General features: G+C 54.3%; 1 protein-coding gene across 8 annotated transcripts in view; it reads right to left on the reverse strand.

Annotated features, from left to right (window-relative positions):
• SYT7 (synaptotagmin 7) overlaps window positions 1-24,064 on the reverse strand; it is a 175,729-nt gene that overhangs the window by 27,855 nt on the left and 123,810 nt on the right. For all 8 annotated transcript variants that reach the window (XM_073346935.1, XM_073346937.1, XM_073346934.1 and 5 more), the window contains one exon: window positions 18,654-18,789. In XM_073346935.1, the coding sequence (XP_073203036.1) occupies window positions 18,654-18,789 (136 nt within the window). The remainder of the gene's footprint in view (window positions 1-18,653; window positions 18,790-24,064) is intronic.

The raw sequence follows: 24,064 nt of genomic DNA on the forward strand, positions 1-24,064 counted from the left end.
AATTATCAATCTGTTTCAGGTCTCAAAAAATAAAATGAAATGAAAATTTCAATTAAAAATTAAACAAAAACGTTAATTTTGTTTCAAAATGTCCTGGCAAAAAATTTAGACTAAAATGAAATTTTCCTGCAAAACATGTTTTCATTGCATCCCTGGCAAGAAAAGTTTTTGGTCAGAACATTTTGGCCAGCTATACAAGTGGGTTTTAGATGCTTGGGTCTCCTGCCCCCCACTAACGGACACTCCAGTTCTGCTGCCCTCCCACCACCCGACCCCTCTCCATGGTCTCACACTTAGAAACACTGCAGTAGTCCAGCTGAAAATGCTTGTGAACTGTGCATCTAATGACTTATTATCCCACCAGCCTCTCCTGACTTAGCCAAAGGCACCAGTCCTCACCAAGGCCAACACAGACTAAAGCAAACATGGAGTTTCCAGACCGAGCTCTCTTTGGCTGAATCTGCACTCACAGAGCTGCTTCTAACTGAAGCCACAGGAAAGATCAGGTTTAAGCCCAGTCGGTTCAGTGTGTCCATGCTGCAGACTTGTTACAGTTTTCCCCATACCCACACTGTCCTCTAGGTATCTATCCCACTGTTCCCAAAAGCAGAGGCCTTTGGAAGATGTTGCAAGGCCAACGGTGCCATGAGGGACTGTTTGAAGGGAGGACTATTTGAACCATTTGAGTTACGCCAGCGACCTCCATTCACGCTGCCATCATCATGCTGCAGACTGAGACATTTCTTAGCCTGTCCCATCCTAGTGCTTCATGGCAGGAATGGGCACTGTTTAGGGCACTTTTGCGTGTTGATGGGAGGTATTTCACAAGCGAGGGGCCCAGGCTGCGCTCTGAATGGTGCCAGGCCTGGTCAGCCCAAAAAGCCTCCCCAAGAAATGAGGAAGACGTTAGTTCTTAAACCCTCACATCTCTCAGATGCCTTGCGCATTCTGCATCCAATATCCCACAGCTTTCTATGTGGGCCTCAGAGCAACGGCCTGGTACTAAGGAAGGAGAAGTTCAGGCTGAGATGTTGGAAGCAAGGTTCTTAATGGGTAGGGTAGAAACCACAATGGGAACAGACCCATTAAATCTCCTTCTGGCCAGTGCAGGAGCTTCCCTTCAGGGCACCTAATAGTGCTTTGTACTAGTTTCTAAAGAACTAGCTGGTTTCTAGACGACTCCAGAGATAAGACTTCCACCCCTGCCCTGGGAGCAGTGTGGGGTGGGCTGGCCTGGTGGTCAACATGGTGCTCAGGAACCAGAGGCCAATGGGCAGGTCTGAAGGCAGGAGCCAGGTGTTAGAGCTGAAAATTGAAGTCAGCAGGGACAGGAAACAGGAGCTGAAGCCAAAGGCCAGTGTTGCGTCAGAAGCCAAAGAGTCATAGCCCATGGTTGGAGCCGGAGCAGTCAGAAACCAGGGCAACGGAGTCCAGGGACTGGAAGGAGGCTAAGGGCAGGAGCTGGGAACAGGACAGGGTCAGAGTATAGAATTGGGGACGAGGCTGGGACAGCAGGTAGGAGACGGCAGGCTCTGTAGCAGCAGCAAGCCAGGAGCCACCTTTTTGCATAGACAACTTCCTTGGTCTCTTTCTGGCTTAAATAGTGTATGTGGCTCAATCAGGGACTCCAGAACTCATCCAATCCGGTCCCTGGGGGCGGTACCTTTAATGGAGCATATGCCTTTCAGGCTCCTAGTTCTCCAGTAACTAGTAGAGCTGTTGAGTGGTGTTGTGGATGTGGCCGCAGCCTGAAGGCCTGGACTCAGGACCTTGGATCCTCCCACTGACAGGCCTCACTGTTAGGAAGTATGAGCCACCATGTGGCCAACCAGGGAGGAGGTGGAGGCGCCATGGCTGTGCAGATGCAGGATGGAGAAGTCATTAGTGGGGATGAACCGGGGAGGGTAGGGGGAGTGTGTGTAGATGAGCCAGCTGATCTGTAGTAGCTCTGTCCAGATTGCTGTGATTCCTGATCTGGCTGAACCGAGAGGCCTTGCGGGTGCTGGTGGCTCTGCACTCCTCCATTAATGATGAAAGCCCCTTTCCGCCTCTGGCTTCTCCGGATCCACTGGGAGCCTGAGTCACACAGACAGAGCAGAAGGCTTGGTGCTGTGGCTTGCGGCCCAGGGACTGTTGGGAGGGCTGGCCGGGGCTCCCCTTGAGGAATGGGGGAAGAAATAAGAGAAGAGATGCAGACACACAAGGAGGGCAGCACATGCCTCTGCTCCATTATGGGTAGTGACGCCACCAGCTGCAAGCCACTCCATCAGCACAAGGGCAGCCTGGAGGAAGCTGGAGCCATTGGCCCAAAGCAGATGCGGAGGGCTTACCTGGGAAGTCCCTGGGGACTGGGCAGAGGGAGGCCTGCATTGGCACATAGCTGAGCAGATGTGTGTGCTGTTCGTGCCATACTATGCCCAAGGAGAAACCTTCCTGGCATCTTGTCAGCAAGGGGAAATGTGGAGCACAGCCTGAGCACTGCCACCAGAAACAGGCATTGCAGGCCCCTTCGAGACAGGCTGCTCTCCTTCCTGCAGAGCTCTCAGCTCAGCTAGCCACCTCAGCGAGAGGTAGAGGAGCTGCCGGTGAGCGGAGCACCAGGAAAATCTCAGGCCATGGCTCTGACTGAAGCAAGACTCGGGGGCAGCTCTGGTTAATTTATCAGCACGTCGCCACGCACAGAGACTCCAGGCCCCGTCACCTCAAGTGTTGATGCTGAGGTCCCTCCTCTGCATGTGGCCCTCATGTCTCTGTGGGCGTGTGCATGGCCCTGGGACAGGATATCCATGTCTAGTCGCAGGCATGGGCTCCCGGATCTCAAAGAACAAATCCCTTCATCCTCCAGGCTTTGAGGGGTGTTAGGGGCTGGCCTTTCACTCCTGGCTGACTCTCCTGGATACACAGCATGGAATCAGGGGCACACCCACATCCACGATGAAGGAGCAATCCCCTCTGCATCTTGCCAGGACCTAGCTGGGCTCTTCCCTTTGTCCCCATACCCGGAGCCCCCTGTGCTTGTAGCACTCTATGGCAATCCTGTCTCTGTCAGCGGAGACACCTCTGCGAGGAACTGGGGAGTGGAACTCTTCCCACTACGTTTAGACAACTAGATAATATCTTATGGATTCCCGGGCCTGTGGCTTCATTGTTGTCCAGGCAGCTGTCAGAGGGGATCAGCCTCTCTCTCTGTCACCGGCATCTCCTGGCTCCGCTCCACACACTCACTTCCCTAGGGTCGGGAGCTCCAATTAGCCAAATCCTTCCTGACAGCCTGCCTGTCACAGCACTGCAGCCATCTCCCCAGAACCAATCCGATGGCCCAGACTGCGTCTCGTCGTGGGCAGCCCTGGGATAGCTTGGCCTCCTCGACCCAACACAATGGAGGTACTGGGACCTGGCAGAGGACGGGACCCTCACGCATATAGCGGCTAATGGCAAGGGCGTATGGCCTGAGTGCCTGAGACAGAAGGGGGCTGAGCAGGGAGAGAGAGGAGTAACATACCCGGCTATCTATGGGGAGGGATTTCCACGCTGTACTGTCTATCAGGGAGTTGGGAAGAGACAACTAAAGGCCCCCAAACCCAGCTGGGATGAAGCTCTTCAACATCCCTAAATAAAGGCTCAAGAGCAAATGATGGGGCGGTGGGAGATGATAATGGCTGGTGCTAGTGGAGTTCCTCATGTGTGAGAACCGTTGAGAGAAGGGCAGAAGGGCCAGGTCTCTCCTGTGCTCCACTGACAGTCCCCAGATGCTCCAAACATGGGACCTCCTGACACCCACCAGGCCCTTGTGAGGCAGCATTTGACATGCGCCCCTTGACAGCCCCACTCGCTGTCTGTCTGACTCAGCTCCACATTTGTGGTTTCGCTCGGTCATGTCAGTCCGGGGGGCATACACTGCCTCCCCAGACACTCACCTGCGAGGACTGGATCTCAACCCCTTCTCTGCTGGGGCTCCTGTGGTACCATCGGCCGGGACCGGTGCTCCTGCAGGGCAATGGCATTGCGTCCCAGCAGGGGCTCAGGGCAGCACAGGAGCTATCGAGGAGCCAGTCGGTTCAGATTTGTCACAGACTGATGCTGCCTTAGGAAGCTGTCCAACCATCTCCTCCACTGGATGTCCCACCCCCCATCCCTCCCCCCACACGAGTGCTTAGAGAGCTGTTGGATGGATGAACGCCCCCCGCCCCCAGTGCATTAGGGACCCACTGGTCACGCCTCCCTGCCACCACACACTAGTGCATTAGAGATACAAGGTTACACCTGCATTGCCACCAGAGTGTGACTGCAGCTCAAGCACACGTACCCGAGCAAGGTTTAATCCAGCTAGCCTGGGTGCCGGAGTAGCAGAGCTGCAGCAGCCCGTGTTGCAACCTGGGCTAGCCCCGCGAGTAATTACCCAGGGGTCTGGACAGGCTGGTACGGCCCATGGTGAAGCCCTTGCTACTGCTGTTTCACTGCGCCAGGACGCACACTAGCTAGATCACCACTACCCTGGTTAGGGTTACATGGGCTGCAACCAAGTGTAGACATACCCTCAGAAGCAGAGCTGGTCAAAACACGGCCCGTGGAAAGCTTTCCCTCGGAAAACACTGATCCAGTGAAGCCAAACCGTTCTGTTATGTTGAAATTTACGAGGGGAGATTATCAAAGCTTTTCACTTTGATGGCATCATTTCAGCTGGTACATTGTAACACTGAAGTCCCAGTGAAACTACATTTCCATAACGTTCTTTCAGTGTGTCTCACATGAAGGGTCTCTGACTCTTCGTTCTGTGGTGAATTCTGACTTGTCACTCCGAAGCGGGAGGAATGGAAATCTTGAGATGTCAGATGGAGCCGAAGTTCCCTTTCCTGACCAGCTCTGCTCAGAAGCAAAGAATGCAGGACGTGTCCCATTTCTTGCCATCCACCCGAGCAGCACACTTTTCCAGGAGCCAGCGGGAGCTGAGCAGGGAGGCAGCCAGTGAGACTGCTCTAGCTTTTTCGAGTGTTGCTCAAAATACACCTCTGAGGACACATCATCAGACCCCTTGGGACGCCTAGTCAGGTCATCGCGTAGGTCCCTCCCTGGGTCACTCAGAGGGCAGCTTGCTGGGTTGCTTGGGGTCCTCCTGGGGTCATTTGGAGGACACTGTGTCAGGTCATTAGCTCATGTTCCACCAGCCTTGGAAGCGAGTTGTGCAGGGTAAGGAATCTAGCACAGACTCATTCAGGGGTCCCAGCAGCAGCTACCCTGATCTGCCTGAGACGAATCCCCAGGGCCCTCGCATTCTGCCCTTCCCCAAGCCAACCGCTGAGGAGGGCACAAAAAGACACACATGGAGCATTAGGAAGAAGGCGAAACCCAGGCATTGCCTTGGGGCGTTTTGCTGCCCTGCCTATATGGAAGAACTGAGCCTGAGCCTGCCCTGAAAAGCGATTGAGCCAAATTCTCAGCTGGTGCATATCAACGCCGATGGAGACCAGCTGAGAATCTGGCCCCTCATCTCCTGCGTCCTTGGGACAAAGCAGGGAGTTAAGTGGCAAAACAGTTTTGTTTTCCTGTCCTTCTGCTGGTCTCCCTCTCTGCAATCCTGTTATGTAGCTGGGTAACGTGTCTGGGGAAGGATAGAGCGTGTACGAGACACGGCACAGTATTGTTAGCTCCAGCTGCGGTAATTACATTCCGTCTCCCCCGCACATGTCCCTGCCAGGGGTGCAGGGAGACAACTGTCTAGGGGAACCTGAGCAATGTGAATTTCGAGCGGGGGAGGAGAGTGTTTAAAGGGGGCTAGGTAGGAGCAATGGGGTGACACTGATGAGCAGTGATAGTCTCCTAATGGCAAGGGGTTAGGGTGTGGCAGAGTCTCCCCAAAGGCAGTGGTGGAAGCAGGGAATGACTGTGTGTTGTCCAGGGAGGGGCAGGGTAGGTGTATTCCAGCCAGGTCCTCACAAGCCTTGTTTATCTCTCATTTCTACAAAGCTTCCCCTCAGCGGTACCCTGGCTATCTTAGCACGGACTCCAGAGCTGTGGGGCTTCTGCTCAGCAGTGCTCTGTCTATGCCAGCACGGACTCCAGAGCTGTAAGCTTCCCCTCAGCAGTGCCCTGTCTATGTCAGCATGGACTCCAGAGCTGTGAGCTTCTGCTCAGCAGCGCCCTGTCTATGTCAGCATGGACTCCAGAGCTGTGGGGCTTCTGCTCAGCAGCGCCCTGTCTATGTCAGCATGGACTCCAGAGCTGTGAGCTTCTGCTCAGCAGTGCCCTGTCTATGTCAGCATGGACTCCAGAGCTGTGAGCTTCTGCTCAGCAGTGCTCTGTCTATGCCAGCACGGACTCCAGAGCTGTAAGCTTCCCCTCAGCAGTGCCCTGTCTATGTCAGCATGGACTCCAGAGCTGTGGGGCTTCTGCTCAGCAGCGCCCTGTCTATGTCAGCATGGACTCCAGAGCTGTGAGCTTCTGCTCAGCAGTGCTCTGTCTATGCCAGCACGGACTCCAGAGCTGTAAGCTTCCCCTCAGCAGTGCCCTGTCTATGTCAGCATGGACTCCAGAGCTGTGAGCTTCTGCTCAGCAGCGCCCTGTCTATGTCAGCACAGACTCCAGAGCTGTAAGCTTCCCCTCAGCAGTGCCCTGTCTATGCCAGCATGGACTCCAGTGCTGTGAGCTTCCCCTCAGCAGTGCTCTGTCTATGCCAGCATGGACTTCAGTGCTGTGAGCTTCCCCTCAGCAGTGCCCTGTCTATGTCAGCACAGACTCCAGAGCTGTAAGCTTCCCCTCAGCAGTGCCCTGTCTATGCCAGCATGGACTCCAGTGCTGTGAGCTTCCCCTCAGCAGTGCTCTGTCTATGCCAGCATGGACTCCAGTGCTGTGAGCTTCCCCTCAGCAGTGCCCTGTCTATGTCAGCATGGACTCCAGAGCTGTGAGCTTCTGCTCAGCAGTGCCCTGTCTATGTCAGCATGGACTCCAGAGCTGTGGGGCTTCTGCTCAGCAGCGCCCTGTCTATGTCAGCATGGACTCCAGAGCTGTGAGCTTCTGCTCAGCAGTGCTCTGTCTATGCCAGCACGGACTCCAGAGCTGTAAGCTTCCCCTCAGCAGTGCCCTGTCTATGTCAGCATGGACTCCAGAGCTGTGAGCTTCTGCTCAGCAGCGCCCTGTCTATGTCAGCACAGACTCCAGAGCTGTAAGCTTCCCCTCAGCAGTGCCCTGTCTATGCCAGCATGGACTCCAGTGCTGTGAGCTTCCCCTCAGCAGTGCTCTGTCTATGCCAGCATGGACTTCAGTGCTGTGAGCTTCCCCTCAGCAGTGCCCTGTCTATTCCTGTATGGTGCCAGCCATGTGAGCTTCCTCAGAGCAGTGCCTTTGTCAATGATGGCTCAGATCAGGCTCTTGGTAGGTCTATGGGAATCTGTTTGTTGTGGGTCTGGAAGGCCAAGTGTTGGCGCTATGTGTCTTGCTCATGACCTGGAATGGATAGGAGGACCTCCAGAGCCAAGGTGTGAGTCTCCACAGCTTGAGCTAAAGAGCTAAACTCCTCCCCTGTGTTGGCCAGGCGGTGGGAGGAAGGCATACCACACTGAGCAGTGGGCTTCAGGCAAGCAATGCTGCTGAGCGGGCCGGGCCCCCTGAGGAACAGCCTGAGGGTGCTGGGGAGCTGAGAGAGCAGGGTGCCACCATCCTACAGCCCCGTACAGAGCAGCTTCCCTCCCCGTTGCAGGGCTGGCAGGCTGAGCCACCCAGCGGGATTCTCTCTCCTCCATCTAGAGAGGCTGGGTCAGGGAGCAGTGAATGGAAGGTAGAGGGGCTGCCAAGCAGGAGCCAGGGCTGGAGGGTCAGAGACTCAGAGGGGTTAGTGAGCTGCCTGCTGCGGGAAAGAAGACTGCCTGAGAGGGAGCGGGAGGCAGAGGGTAGCAGGGGAAGGGCAGCAGGGCAAGAGGAGTAGGGGAATGAAGGGAGGGGAAGGAGGGGAGGAAAAGGGGGCTAGAGGAAGATGGGAGGGGAGGGGAGGGGAGAAGAGGGGCGGGGGGCTGAAGGGGGAGGGGAGGGGAGGGGCTGGAGGAATAGGGGAGTGGAAGGGAGGAGCAGGAGGGTGTAGAAGGGAGGGGCAGGAGGAATAAGGGAGGGAAAGGGGGCTGGAGGAAGATGGGAGGGGAGGGGAAGGGAAGGGGGCTGGAAGAGTGGGGATGGGAGGGGCAGGAGAGTGTGGAGGGGCGGGGCAGGGGGCTGGAGGAGTAGGGGAGTGGAAGTCAGTAGGGGAGGGGCAGGAGGGGCGTGGAGGGGAAGGGGCTGGAGTGGGAGGGGATGGAAGGAGGACGTGGAGGGGAGGGGCAGAGGGATGGAGGAGTAGGGGAGGAGAGCAGAGGGGCAGGAGTGGAGGGGCAGGGGGCTGGAGAAGTAGGGGAGGGGGAGGGGAAGGGCAGGAGAGTGTGGAGGGGAGGGGCAGGGGACTGGAGGAGCAGGGGAGTGGAATTGAGTAGGGGAGGGGCTGAAGCGGGAGGGGAGGGCAGGAGGGGCGGGGGGGGGCTGGAGCGGGGTGGGAGGGAAGGAGGGCGTGAAGGGGAAGGGGGCTGGCCGAGTAGGGGAGGGCAGGAGGGTGGGGAGGGGAGGGGAGGGTAGGGGGCTGGAGAAGGAGGGGAGGGGAGGGGCAGAAGAGTGTGGAGGGGCAGGGGGCTGGAGGAGTAGGGGAGTGGAGGGGAAGGGCAGAGGGCTGGAGGAGTAGGGGAGGGGAGCTGAGGGGCAGGAGGGGAGGGCAGGAGGGCGTGGAGGGGAGGGGAGGGGCAGGGGGCTGGAGAAGTAGGGGAGTGGAGGGAGGCACAGGAGGAGTAGGGCATGTGCGGTGGAGGGGGGCAGGGGAGGGCAGGGCATGGGGAGCACAGGAGGAGAGAGGCCACTAGTTGCTAAAGCAGGACACATTGTCCGAGGTGTCTCTGTGCCCAGGCAGAGGGCCCTGCCCCGTACCATGCTGCAGGGGCTGGCCTGAGCGTGGGGCCAGGGTAGGGGGTGGGAGATGCAGGCTGCCACTCAGGGCCCTGCCATGGCCTGTGAGGTTTGGGTGACTCGGTGGCAGCCCATGGCCTGGCTGTGCATCTTCCTACAGGGCAGGTGCGCTTGGCGGTGGCCCAGCAGTTCATTAGCTCCTGCCTCTGACCCCACCAGTGTGTTTAACACGAGTGAGCCAGTTCCTGCAGGGGGAGACACTAGGGGACCAAGTAGGGGCTCCTTGCTGGGCCCAGAGGCCTCCCCCAGGGCTGGTGCACCCGGGCAGGCTGGTACGTAGGCAGCCAGCGCGTATGTGGGTGGGCCGGTAGGACACGTGTGACCCTGTGGGTATGTGTCCAGGCCAGGAGGCTCTGGGTGTGAATGTCCCTGCACTGGGCGTATGTGCGCCCCCGTGTGCATTAGCCTGGCTTGGGGGTGGAGGGGGACGGATGACTGGCTAGAGCGTGGCTCTGTGCTTTGCGTGTGTGCGTTGCTGTATGTCTGTGGGCTATGGCCAGTTGCATGTCTCTGCTGCGTGTGGAGGTAATTCTCCCACATCCTGCGGGGTTCAGTCCCCACCCCAGGGTCCCCAGGCTTTAAGGGGAAGCGTATCCGTTTCCTCGACCACACGGTCTCTCTTCCCTGCCCTGCAGCTGAGCTCCTCCCCCTCTGCCCAAGCCTGCCACGGAAGCTGAGCTGCCGGTCCCAGAGCCCCGGGAGTGGTGGCTGGACTGAACTGTGTGACTGAGGGCCCCAGCAGTGGCACTGGCCTGTGGGAAGCACCCTCCCTAGCGCCTCCCATGCTTGGGGGAGGTGGGATCCAGGCCCCTGGCTGCCTGCTGGAGCCTCTCCCCCGGCAGTAGGTGGTAATGTGCCATACCCCACGGTGGGCCCAGCTAAGTGACCCAGGCGAGCAGAGTGCCCCACCTTCTTACATCTCAGCAGGGATGTTTTAAAGGGCAAATATAGCCCAGGCAAGGGTGCTGGATTGGCCCCTGGCTCTGAGCTGGGCAGCTCTGGCCTCACTCCACGCACACGGGACCTAAGCAAGGAGCAGGGTCTCAGCCTCACGGTGTGGTGCGTTGATCCAGGAGGATGGACGCTCCCAGCTCCTCCTCTCCCACTGCCTGGTCCAGGCCTAGGCGCTGGGGTCTCCTCGGCAGAGTGGAGGGAGCAGTTCTGGTTGCCTGGGCCAAGGAGCCTGGGCTCCCAAGCCCTGGCCATGCAGCTAGGGGTGGGGAGCAGCCAGTCTGTCCTTCCCACTCTCTGCAGAGGCATGCTCATCCCATATCCCCTGGATGGGTGGTCCCAGCCTGTGGGGCGGGTCTCACTCTCATGCTGCAGTGCGGAGGGGCATGAGGATTGCTTTCTGGCTCACCGCTCTTATCTCTGCCCTGCGCCCCAGTTCAGGGAGCAGCTGCTTGTCACTGACACCGCTCTTCCCAGATGTGCCACAAGGGGGCGCCACATGATGCCACAATGTCCATGAGGAGAAGCAGAGGCCATTCTTCTAGCTCCGGATCGACAAGACAGTTTGTGAGTTTGGGATGGCACCGGGGGTGCGGTGGGGGTAACGTCTCTGCCCCGCTGGGCTGGTGCCATCACTACAGCCCTGATCCTGAGCCCACTGATGCTCGTGGCCAAGCTCCCACGGGCTTGAATGGTGCAGAATCAGGGCCCAGTGAGGATCACCCCCAAGGGCAGGTCTTGGGTTTGAGCCCATCTCTCTTTAGCCCCCAGCAAGAGGGTCACTCGGCCCAAGGTCACACAGGGGGAAAGAGCCAACTGTGTGCAAATTCCCTCCTGAGCAGGGCAGCGTGGACCCCTCTCTCTGACCCTTTCCCCTCTTAAACAAAGGCAGAAAAGCCCCACTGAACCATGGCTGCGATCAGGGCCCCGTTATGCCAGGTGCTGCACAGAGATAACCAGAGACAGACCCTGGCCCGGCTGCGATCAGGGCCCCGTTATGCCGGGTGCTGCATGGACACAGCCAGAGACAGTCCTTGTGCCACCTGAGACCAGGGCCCCATTGTGCTGGGTGCTGTATATACCACCCTGTCCCGGCTCAAAACTGTTGACAGTCTAACTAGTCCCAACAGACAAAGGAAGGATCACTGCCCCGCACCCCGTTTTGCAGATGTTTAACTGAGGCCCGTAGAGACTGAGTGAGTTACCCAGGTCTCTGGCAGAGCTAGGAACTGAATGCAGAGCTCTGGAGACCCAGGCCAGCGCCTCACTCACAAGCCTACCTTTCTCTGGTTACGCTGCCTTCCCTTCTGCAATGCACTATTCAGAGCCTCGCTCCTCTAGCCCACTCGTGTCCAAGCTATATCATTTAGGCCCCATTTCTCACAAATGGTCACTGATTTTTAGATGCCTCCAGGTTTCTAACTGGGCACTCAAAATCAGGGGCCAGCATAGAGAAATGTTGGCCTGAGCTCCCTTAGGGCCTGATCCAAACTCCATTGAGTCTCTGAGTGACTTCAGTGGCTTTTGGATCAGGCCCTGTTCTCGCCCTGCACCGCAATCCCCATTGCTCCTCTCTGCTCAGCACTGCCTCGGGACGGAGGTTCCCTGAGCAGCACCCAGCGTTCTAGCTGTTGTCTCCCCACAGCTGGCTCAGTGACATGAATGCCCTGAAATCTACTTGGCATTGCAAGCTCCTAAAGCAGGTGTCCTGTCTCACCCCCCATCCCCAGCCACTCCCCAGGCTCCCCACCAATGTTCCCTCTAATTTTTTCCATCCATGTGCGGAATGCATTTTGTTATGTGCACCATAGCGAGGTAATGTGCAGATGTGCGCCACCAGTAGAAACAAAAAACCTAGCTATAATATATATATTTTAAAAGTTACCATAGGGATAATTACTCTAGCCAGGACAGGTCAGGCATTTTAGAACTTAGTACTCAAAGAATTAAATTTAAGCATAAAAGAGAAATAAAATTATGAAATGCACAGACCAGTCAAAACACTAAAACAACACACTTTGAAAGTGTTTCAGAGTAGCAGCCGTGTTAGTCTGTATCCGCAAAAAGAAAAGGAGGACTTGTGGCACCTTAGAGACTAACTAATTTATTTGAGCATAAGCTTTCGTGTAGCTCACAAAAGCTTATGCTCAGATAAATTTGTTAGTCTCTAAGGTGTCACAAGTATGCTTTGAAAGAAGTATCAAGTTACAACAACAATAATACAAGTATGTGTTGGGAGGTGGGTGTGAAAACTGTGTGTGTGTGTGTGTGTGTGTGTGTGTGTGAGTGCTTTGTTCCAGGTGAGCCTTGAGTGGGCCTGACTGTTATAAAAAGCCAGTCAGCTGTGAACCAGCTGAGCGGCGAACAGAGGGAGCTTGCCTGGGAGTTCGTCCGGGGAGAGCCACTGAGGCTTACATCTTGCCGGCTTCTCTGAGTAGTTTTTACAACTCCTGAGGAAGCTCGTAGAAGGAAGGTAATTTGGATGGGGAGTGTTCAGCTGTTGTGACCTGCACTGGATGTGCCATGTTTGTCTTTCTTCCACAGGACAGAAAGAAGCGACTTTGTCTGTACAAAGTGCAAGCCCTGGTCTCCATATTGGAAGAGAAGGTTCAAGGTCTGGAGAAACAAGTATCGACCCTGTGTTGCATAAGAGAAACTGAAGATTTCCTGGACAGACGTCAGGATATGCTTCTACGGGCACAATGTTCGGAAGATTCAGAGCAGGCTGTGCAGCGGGGACAGGAGGACGGTGAAGAAATTTGGCAACATGTGACCCCCAGAAGAAGAAAGGGGAGCGTCCATGTACCAGCAGCGCAGATACAGGTAAGCAACCGTTTTCGTGTTCTCTCCACAGGTACTAATGCGGAGAGTGGACTAGATGATACATCTGAGGGAAGGAAACAGAAGGAGACTCGCCGATTGGAAGGCATGAGATTCACTGTCCTCGGGAAGGGGGTTCCACGACCGCCGCTCCCAAGAGAAGGACGCGGGTGGTGGTGGTTGGGGACTCTCTCCTCAGGGGGACTGAGTCATCTATCTGCTGCCCTGACCGAGAAAACCGAGAAGTCTGCTGCTTGCCAGGAGCTAGGATTTACGATGTGACGGAGAGACTGCCGAGACTCATCAAGCCCTCGGATCACTACTGCTTCCTGCTTCTCCACGTGGGCACCAATGATACTGCCAAGAATGACCTTGAGCGGATCACTGCGGACTACGTGGCACTCGGAAGAAAGATAAAGGAATTTGAGGCGCAAGTGGTGTTTTCGTCCATCCTCCCCGTAGAAGGAAAAGGTCTGGGTAGAGACCGTCGAATCGTGGAAGTCAACAACTGGCTACGCAGGTGGTGTCGGAGAGAAGACTTTGGATTTTTTGACCATGGGATGGTGTTCCAAGAAGAAGGCGTGCTAGGCAGAGATGGGCTCCACCTAACAAAGAGAGGGAAGAGCATCTTCGCAAGCAGGCTGGCTAACCTAGTGAGGAGGGCTTTAAACTAGGTTCACCGGGGGAAGGAGACCAAAGCCCTGAGGTAAGTGGGGACATGGGATACCGGGAGGAAGCACGAGCAGGAGAACATGAAAGGGGAGGGCTCCTGCCTCATACTAAGAAAGCAGGACGGTCAGCGAGTTATCTCAAGTGCCTATACGCAAATGCAAGAAGCCTTGGAAACAAGCAGGGAGAACTGGAAGTCCTGGCACAGTCAAGGAATTATGATGTGACTGGAATAACTGAGACTTGGTGGGATAACTCACATGACTGGAGTATTGTCATGGATGGATATAAACTGTTCAGGAAGGACAGGCAGGGCAGAAAAGGTGGGGGAGTTACATTGTATGTAAGAGAGCAGTATGACTGCTCAGAGCTCCGCTATGAAACTGCAGAAAAACCTGAGTGTCTCTGGATTAAGTTTAGAAGCGTGAGCAACAAGGGTGATGTCGTGGTGGGAGTCTGTATAGACCACCGGATCAGGAGGATGAGGTGGACAAGGCTTTCTCCCGGCAACTCACGGAAGTTACTAGATCGCAGGCCCTGGTTCTCATGGGAGACTTCAATCACCCTGATATCTGCTGGGAGAGCAATACAGCGGTGCACAGACAATCCAGGAAGTTTTTGGAAAGGGTAGGGGACAATTTCCTGGTGCAAGTGCTGGAGGAACCAACTAGGGGCAGAGCTCTTCTTGACCTGCTTCTTACAAACTGGGAAGAATTAGTAGGGGAAGCAAAAGTGGATGGGAACCTGGGAGGCAGTGACCATGAGATGGTCGAGTTCAGGATCCTGACACGGAAGAAAGGAGAGCAGCAGAATACGGACCCTGGACTTTAGAAAAGCAGACTTTGACAACCTCAGGGAACTGATGGGCAGGATCCCCTGGGAGAATAACATGAGGGGAAAGGAGTCCAGGAGAGCTGGCTGTATTTTCAAGAATCCTTATTGAGGTTACAGGGACAAACCATCCCCATGTGTAGAAAGAATAGTAAATATGGCAGGCGACCAGCTTGGCTTCACAGTGAAATCCTTGCTGATCTTAAACACAAAAAAGAAGCTTATAAGAAGTGGAAGATTAGACAAATGACCAGGGAAGAGTATAAAAATATTGCTTGGGCATGCAGGAGTGAAATCAGGAAGGCCAAATCACACCTGGAGTTGCAGCTAGCAAGAGATGTTAAGAGTAACAAGAAGGGTTTCTTCAGGTATGTTAGCAACAAGAAGAAAGTCAAGGAAAGTGTGGGCCCCTTACTGAATGAGGGAGGCAACCTAGTGACAGAGGATGTGGAAAAAGCTAATGTACTCAATACTTTTTTTGCCTCTGTCTTCACGAACAAGGTCCCAGACTACTGCACTGGGCAGCATAGCATGGGGAGGAGGTGACCAGCCCTCTGTGGAGAAAGAAGTGGTTTGGGACTATTTAGAAAAGCTGGACGAGCACAAGTCCATGGGGCCGAATGCACTGCATCTGAGAGCGCTAAAGGAGTTGGCGGATGTGATTGCAGAGCCATTGCCCATTATCTTTGAAAACTCATGGCGGACTGGGGGAGGTCCCGGACGACTGGAAAAAGGCTCATGTAGTGCCCATCTTTAAAAAAGGGAAGAAGGAGGATCCTGGGAACTACAGGCCAGTCAGCCTCACCTCAGTCCCTGGAAAAACCATGGAGCAGGTCCTCAAGGAATCAATTCTGAAGCACTCAGAGGAGAGGAAAGTGATCAGGAACAGTCAGCATGGATTCACCAAGGGCAAGTCATGCCTGACTAATCTAATTGCCTTCTATGACAAGATAACTGGCTCTGTGGATGAGGGGAAAGCGGTGGACGTGTTGTTCCTTGACTTTAGCAAAGCTTTTGACACGGTCTCCCATGGTATTCTTGCCAGCAAGTTAAAGAAGTATGGGCTGGATGAATGGACTATAAGGTGGATAGAAAGTTGGCTAGATTGTCGGGCTCAACGGGTAGTGATCAATGGTTCCATGTCTAGTTGGCAGCTGGTATCAAGTGGAATGCCCCAAGGGTCGGTCCTCGGGCTGGTTTTGTTCAGTATCTTCATAAATGATCTGGAGGATGGTGTGGATTGCACCCTCAGGACGTTTGCAGATGACACTAAACTGGGAGGAGAGGTAGATACGCTGGAGGGTAGGGATAGGATCCAGAGGGCCCTAGACAAATTAGAGGATTGGGCCAAAAGAAATCTGATGAGGTTCAACAAGGACAAGTGCAGAGTCCTGCACTTAGGACGGAAGAATCCCATGCACCGCTACAGACTAGGGACCGAATGGCTAGGCAGCAGTTTTGCAGAAAAGGACCTAGGGGTTACAGTGGACGAGAAGCTGGATATGAGTCAACAGTGTGCCCTTGTTGCCAAGAAGGCCAATGGCATTTTGGGATGTATAAGTAGGGGCATTGCCAGCAGATCGAGGGATGTGATCGTTCCCCTTTATTAGACATTGGTGAGGCCTCATCTGGAGTACTGTGTCCAGTTTCGGGCCCCACACTACAAGAAGGATGTGGAAAAGAGTCCAGTGGAGGGCAACAAAAATGATTAGGGGACTGGAACACATGACTTATGAGGAGAGGCTGAGGGAACTGGGATTGTTTAGTCTGCGGAAGAGAAGAATGCGGGGGGATTTGATAGCTGCTTTCAACTACCTGAAAGGGGGTTCCAAAGAGGATGGATCTAGACTGTTCTCAGTGATAGCAGATGACAGAACTAGGAGTAATGGTCTCAAGTTGCAGTGGGGGAGGTTTCGGTTGGATATTAGGAAAAACTTTTTCACTAGGAGGGTGGCGAAGCACTGGAATGCGTTACCTAGGGAGGTGGTAGAATCTCCTTCCTTTGAAGTTTTAAGGTCAGGCTTGACAAAGCCCTGGCTCGGATGATTTAATTGGGGATTGGTCCTGCTTTGAGCAGGGGGTTGGACTAGATGACCTCCTGAGGTCCCTTCCAACCCTGATATTCTATGATTCTATGAAAGAGAGAGAGACACACAGTGTGTATTTGTGACAGAGACACTGTGTGTGTGTGTGAGAGACAGAGAAACACACAGTGTGTGTGACAAAGAGAGATACACGCTGCCCCTTTACGTCCGCTGCCCTTTAAGTAGATCAGCACTCAACAGCCTGAAGCCTGCGTGTTCAGACACAGCAACAGCTGCCAGCAAGCTCCCTCTGGAGCCCCGTCGTGCCCCACCCGCTCTGTGGAGACGGGGTACAGTGGTGGGGGGAGGGTGACACCCTGACATCAGCGCCCCCTTTCCTCGCCCCACTCTGCACAGCAGTCAAGAGGCTCCTGGGAGCAGCTGTTTCGGGGCTCCAAGGCAGAGGGCAGGAGCAGTGAGGCAGTGAGGGGAGGGACACCTGAAGTGCGCTGCACTTGATAGCCTGCTGGGTGATCAGCCGGCTGTGCAGCTTGGAGGGAACTTCCCCACTGAAAATCCCTGCTCCAGATTCTTCCCCCCACAAATGGTTGGTCTCTTCCCAAGAGGCATTATTTTGTGCCCACATGTCTAAGGTCAGCCCCTTTGTCTCACTTCTCTGTCCGCATGGGTTGCTTGTGACTCCTCCAATCGCAAGGTTGCAAACTTTAGCGAGTTTCTTGGCATATTTCTCAAAGCCCCAGTTCCTGGAATTAGGGGCTTCTATGAGACTCTCATCTTTCATTTAAAAAACAAAGCAAGTTTCCTGCCCTCCTGACGGCACAGAAAAGATTGAAAACGTGACCCCTGAATACTCCAAAGCCAGATAAGAAATGAAAAGAACTCTAAATACAGTATTTTTGAAATCTTGTGATTTCTTTAGCGAATCTCATGATCTGGGGGGATGATCTTTGAATGCATAGGCTCAGTCTCATGATTTTTGAATGCATGGGAAGGGCAATCCTGACACTGAGTGTTCTCAGCATGTCATTAGCTCCATCAATAGTGACTGCAAATAAAACCCCTCCCTAAAGCAACTGCTGCCCCAATAAATAGATATATCATCCTCCATCCAGAGTGGTGCCTCCCTCTCTTGGCTGGGCACCCTCTGCCCTTCCTGCCTGCTCTAGTGCAGCGCTCCCCCTGGCCTCCCTGAGATGCTTGGGAACCCTGGGCTTGGTGGCTCTCTCTTTCCCATCCTGCCTCCTTAAGGATTCAGCACAGAGCTCTGGCAGAGGTCTTCTTACTCATTTCATCTGCGCTGGGCAGGTGCCAGAACACACTCAGCCACTTTAGCTGCATCCCGGCCTCCCGTCAGCAAAGAGCAGAGTGAGAGCTTCACAGTTACTGATCCAACACACTGCCCAACTCTGTGACAAGGGCGTGCCCCTGGCCCCATTTGGGGTTTGCTCAGCCCTCGTAAAGGAACAGAGAGCTATCCACGAGATGAATGAGCTTGGCCAACCCTGTTGCAGGCGCCCCTGCCATCACTGGGCGTGTGGCTGGGCAGAGGTGCCCAGTGACAGGCTCCGTGCTGCCTGCTCCCTGAATGCAGGGCTTGTCAGGGCTGACTCCAGGGAAATGGATACATAGGGTTTGGGGAACAAAGGCTGGCCTGAACCCCCGCTTAGCTGTGGCCCAGCACCAGCCCAGAAGGGAACGTCAGCTTGGCACATCTCAGTGGAGGTCCCCCAACCAAGTGTGAGCCTGGAACGACCTACCCGTCACCCCCAAAGGAACTGGGAGCCTAGTACTTCTCAGCAATGACCCTTGGATGAAGCATGAGCTGAGAACAATCTGCCCATCACCCACCAAAAAATACGAGTCTAAACTATTTCCATGATCCTGGAATGAAGCAGGAATCTGGAACAACCTGCTCTTTGCCCCCAAAGAGAGTGCAAGTCTAGAACACTTTGAGAACAGCTCAGAACAAAGCAGGAGCCTAGAACAACCTGCCTATCACCCCTGCAGGGTTTGGTAGCCTTCAATGTCTTGGCAACAGCCCCTGAGACATGGACCTAGAACAACCTGGCAACAACAAACCCTGAGCCTTAAAGTTTCCAGAGCGCTCTTTGCAGTGTCACCCACTGAGCCCTGCAGCCAAGGGCACACTGGACCCACAGTGATTGGTTTTGAGTGGAGATGTAGCTAGGCTGCAGAAATGAGGTAGCAGTGCTGGCTGTGGGGGAGCTCCCAGCTACTCCAGTCCCAGCTTCTCCCAGCAGGGGGCACTATAGGGAGTGGAGCAGGAGTATTGGGCATGGGGCAGTTCAGACAGGATCGGGGTATCTCCAAGTGAGAGGCACAGAGGTTCTGGCCTGCACTCACCATTAGCATCTCACTGGTCAGGGAGTTCACCAGGTCCGAGACGGACGAGCGAGGTTCCGTTTTGCGGTCAGACTCGTCATGCTGGGTCTGCCCGGGCATAGGGGCTGTGTTCACCATCTTGCCTCCAGATGGCAACCTTGGGAGAGAGGAGCAGTATGTAAGAGAAGGGGGCAGGGTGCCATGTCCGAGCCATGGGTCAGGCCGTGCCAGTGCAGCCCCAGCTGCTCTCCATCACAGCTGTATCCTAATGCCAAGATCCCCTGACACATCCCTGTGTATCCCTCACACCCCTCGGTGATTCCTCACCCACCTGGCCGTAAGAGAGTTCACTTCAGACCTCCCACCCATTGGACTCATAACCATGGATCCAGGCATGCCCCTCACATGGGCACCCGTCCAGCTCGTTCACTATTGCCCTCAGCCTGGTGCTGATCCCCTTTGTCCTGGCCTCCATCTTGCTCTGGCCCTATAGATGGAGGCCCTCATGTCTCCCCAGCCTCCAGTAATTCCCACCCCTTCAGTGGGGGCCTGGGCATCACCCACTGGTACTGCAGGCTCTCCTGTCTTGTACTGGGAGAGATGGGGGAGGGAGGCAGAGCCTGAGCTATTGCTTCTGCTTCTTTCCACTGACACCCTCCCCTGCCTCTCAGGCCCATTAACCTCTGTGAACACACACGCTCCCTCTCACAGAGAGGCAGCTGCCTTTGTTTGCTTTCTCCTGACAGATGAGTTGTCTGCCAGCCCCGACACATGCACAGCACCTGGGGGAACCCGAGTGCCAGGTGCTACAGGACGTCAGCTCTGCAGGCCAAGTGCGATGGGACAAACTCCCCCAGGGCGGGCAGGACAGCAACATGGCAACCGCGCTGCAGCTGTGACTCCATGGCAGCCCAGTCCTGGCAGCCCCGCTATGGCCTGTAACCCACCAGACAAATCCTGACAGCCCCGCTAAGGCCTGTAACCCAGCAGCCAGGCCATGGCAGCCCCATGCCCCCCATGTGACATCCCATTGCAGTTCCTGGTGTGTTGGCGGCTCTCATTTACAGTGCTGGGGGAAGCTGCCTGGCTATGCCTCCTTTGCTCAGCACCCTGCCATGGGAGTTTAGCAGCATGGCCAGGACTCACCACCCCACTAGGAGAGTGACTGAAGCGTCTCCCACATCAGACAGGCCTTGCTCAGTGCAGGTCAGCAGGGCCTCGCCCTCCTGTCCATGCCTCCCCTGCCCATGCCTGGGAAAGGTCTGATCTCAGTAGGTGCTTACTGCAGGAACCTCTCTGTAAAGATGCTAGATTGCCAATATCTCCCCCACGTTTCTCCTCCTGCTGGCCGCCCCCATTCCCAGCTCTCCCATTTTCTGCCCCTGAAGCTGGACAAAGCACACAAATTGTAGGCTTGTTCCTCCTTCCCAGGAGATGTGGGTTCACTGGCCTTTCTTGTCCCTATTTGTGAGCTGGGTAGAACCATATAGCACAGGGAGCAGGGCTGGGTCAGCCCGGACATCTTCCCCAGACATCCAGGAAGCCAGATCCACCCCTGATACCCTAGCAGGGATGAACCTATCCTGTTAAGACACTAAGGAGAGGCCTTCACTGGTTCCCCCATTGTTCTGACCACGGTGATGATGCCGTCTCTCTGGCCCAGGACATCCAGGCCCCCCATGGCTTGGTGTTCATTCACATACACACATGGGAGGTCCCGGCTATGCTCGTCCTGGTCTAGCAATTCAATGGCCTCTCTGTGACAGCAGCTGGGTCGACAGGTGCACTGAACAGCAGTGCTGGGGGGTTTGATGGCAGCAGCCCCGGCATAGATGCTGCAAGAAGCTGCAAGAGGAGATGATGCACGTACGATTGGGAGGAAGGAGAGATCCAAGGTATGAGGGCGCAGGGGCAGGACACTGGAAAAGGCACAGAGGAGAGACACCGGCATACAGAGAGACACACACAGGCAATGGGAGACATGTAGAGACACCAACATGCAGGGAAATACACACAGAGACACACATACACACAGACCCACATGCAGAGACACAAAACAAAAGCAAACAAAACCTTCAAAGAAACACACAGAATCAGACACAGATACCTACTGACACACTCACAGACAGTGCAGCACACACCTAAATCTTCTAGACAGTGGCATCCACACACAGTCTCTCTCACATACCTAGATCCAGGCACACTGATAAGCTCACAGATAGATACACAGATCTAGACAAAGTGACATAGACAGTGACACACACACATAGATCTAGATGCACTGACACACTGAGTGACACACACGAAGATCCAGCTGCACCAGTACACTCGTAGACAGCGTAAGACAGGCAGATCTAGATACAGTGATCCACTCACAGGCAGAGTGACACACACGGAGATCCAGACAGGCCAATACACTCACGGACAGAGTGACACACACACAGATAAAGAAAGAGACTGAAATAGCTGGAGAGGTAAAGTCAGGTTAAAAACAAAGAGAGAGCGAAAGTGTGTGATTGATAGCTGGAGGTGTGAACAATTCAGAGGTATTTTGTCAACCCCAGTGCATCGACGCAGCTGCAAAGCTATCTGGGAAACGGTTAGCACCGGCGGAGCTCACAGGACAGCAAGAGAGAGAGCGAGAGAGAGACAAAGGAAGAGCAGCATCTTCCACCACAGGGCCTGGCCTGCCTCCTGAGGGAAGGGAAAATGGGAAGAAAGCGTGAGGGGAGAGAAGGAGACACACAGAGAGATTAGTAAACAAAAAGCAACCACCACACCGACAGGACTAGGCACTGGACTGGCGCCACCAGGGCTGACAGGGGGGACAGGGCTGAGCAGCAGCAGCAGCAGCAGCAGGGCTGGAAGGAAGAAGCAGAGAAAAGGGAAAGGAGGAGACATTACAATGTGATACACCACATGGCCACTGTGAACAGGCGTGCTGGGATGGGGGGTAATGGGAAACAGAGAAAGAGAGACAGGGCCTTCCGTGGACCCACAAGCCTCAGGAGCTCTTAGCACCCACCCCTCCCACCACGCCGGCCCCCACAAGCTACATCCCCCTATATCCCACCGAGACTGGAGGGGCAGGGGAGCTTGTGTGGAGAGCAATAGATGGGTTGGGAGGATGTAGAGGAACAGGGAGGAAGGTGGAGTGTGAGGGGGAAAAGGAGATACGGGTGGGGGGAACAGGGAGAGAGGTGAGGGGTGGGGGGAGCAGGAGCTGGGGGCTGGAAGGAAGTGGGGAGAACACAGAGCCTATCATTGTCATCAATTCCAAGGCCAGAAGAGGCCAGTGTGATCCTAGAACTGCCCCAAAACCATTCCTAGAGCAGAGCTTTTAGAAAAACAGCCCATCTTGCTTTAAAAATTGTCAGTGCTGGAGAATCCACCATGACCCTGGGTAAATTATGCCAATGGTTAATTACCCTCACTCTTAAAAATGTACGCCTTAGTTCCAGTCTCAATTTGTCTAGCTTCAACTTCCAGCTGTTGGATCACGTTCTACCTTTCTCTGCTAGACTGGAGAGCCCATTATTAAATAGTTGTTCCCCATATAGGTACTTACAGACTGTGATCTAATTACCCCTTACCCTTCGCTTTGTTAAGCAAGGTACAGTTTCTAATCTTTTAATCTTTCTCATAGCTCTTCTCTGAACTCTCTCTAATTGATAATACCCTGCTTGAATTATGGCCACCGGAACTGGACACAGCATTCCAGCAGCAGCCACGCGAGTGCCAAAGGTAGAGGTCAAATAACTTCTCTGCTTCTGCTCAAGATTCCCCTGTTTATGCATCCAAGAATTACACAAGCCCTTCTGGGCACAGCATCGCACTGGGAGCTCATGTTCAGCTGATTATTCACCATGACCCAAAATCTTTTTCACAGTCACTGCTTCCCAGGATAGAATCCCACAACCTGTAAGGGTGGCCTATGTCCTTTTTTCCTAGCTGTACACATTTACATTACATAGTAAAATGCATATTGTTTGCTTGTTATTAACAGTTACATTTTGAGACCTATTAGTGAGCCAGCTTTTAAGCCATTGAATATGTGCCATGTTAATTTCATATCATTCCAGTTTTTTAATCTAACTGTTATATGGTATCCAATCAAATGCCTTACAGAACTCTAAGTCTACTACATCAACACTATTACCTTTATCAACCCAACTTGTAATCTCATTAAAAAAAAGATATCAAGATATCAGGCTATATTTTCCATCAACCTATGTTGACTGGCATTAATTATATTACCCTCCTTTAATTCTTTATTACTCTAGTCCTGTATCCGCTGCTCCATTATCTTGCCCAGGATCCATGTCAGGCTGATGGGTTATGGGGAGAACAGGAGACTGGGGTTAGGAGGGCGTGGAGGGGGAGCATGGAGGGTGGGCGAAATGGGGTCACTAGGAAGATGTGGGGGAAACAGGCTGGGAGTTGGGGGCCCACGCGGCTGAGAATGGCAGGCGGTGCGTGGGCCTATCAGAGGGGGAATACGGAGAGGCAGTGAGGGGAAGGGAAGGAGTGGGTGATGAGCTCACTCGCTGCAGAGAAAGAGGAGGTGGCAGGGCATGGACAGTTTGATCACCTCCCCAAGAAATCCAGCTCCCAAGGGACCCCCATCCTATCCCTGCACTGCACAGGGGAGGTGAGACTGGTCAGGGTTCCAGGCTGGCTAGACAGGGCCCACCTACCTCTCCGCAAAGTCCCCTCTTGCAGCTCTTTGTTTTCATGAATGACAGGGTCTCTGTTAGGACCAGGCTGATTCTTTCTAACAGGGATGATGTCCTATTCCAGCTGGACCTGACAGTGCAGCCTTCCCCCCTCGCACATGATGCCAGGAGCATGCCCCCTGCTTGCTAACTCCCACTGCAAAGCCAAGGGCAACTGCCTTTGGCTGGAGAAGCCTGCAGCAAAGGCCCAGCAGGATTTGGTTGGGGTGTGTGTGTGTCTCAGAAGTGAGCCCCCTTTCCGAGGCATGTATACCCCAAATTCACTGGCCCTTGCTGCTTAACAGCACTGAGAACTGGCCACTGAGGATGGTCTGGGCAATAGAGTTGGGCACTGAATGGACCTCATCATCTATGATGAGACGTTGAGCTTCCAGGGTAGGCTGCTTAGGGTCAGGGCAAATCCTTGCTTTGAATAATGGGCAGGGGGCCTCTGCTGGAGTTGCCCTTCTCCACCCCTCTTGTCTCAGGCTGGATGACTGCAAGCACCATCCCAAGGACCAAGCTGTTGTGCATCAAGTGGAAGTCAAGTTCAGCAAAAGTCTTCCATAAAAGGCAGGTTTCAGAGTAACAGCCGTGTTAGTCTGTATTCGCAAAAAGAAAAGGAGTACTTGTGGCACCTTAGAGACTAACCAATTTATTTGAGCATAAGCTTTCGTGAGCTACAGCTCACCGATGAAGTGAGCTGTAGCTCACGAA

The sequence above is a fragment of the Lepidochelys kempii genome, chromosome 6 (genome assembly GCF_965140265.1).
Source record: "Lepidochelys kempii isolate rLepKem1 chromosome 6, rLepKem1.hap2, whole genome shotgun sequence".
Classification (NCBI taxonomy): Eukaryota; Metazoa; Chordata; order Testudines; family Cheloniidae; genus Lepidochelys; species Lepidochelys kempii.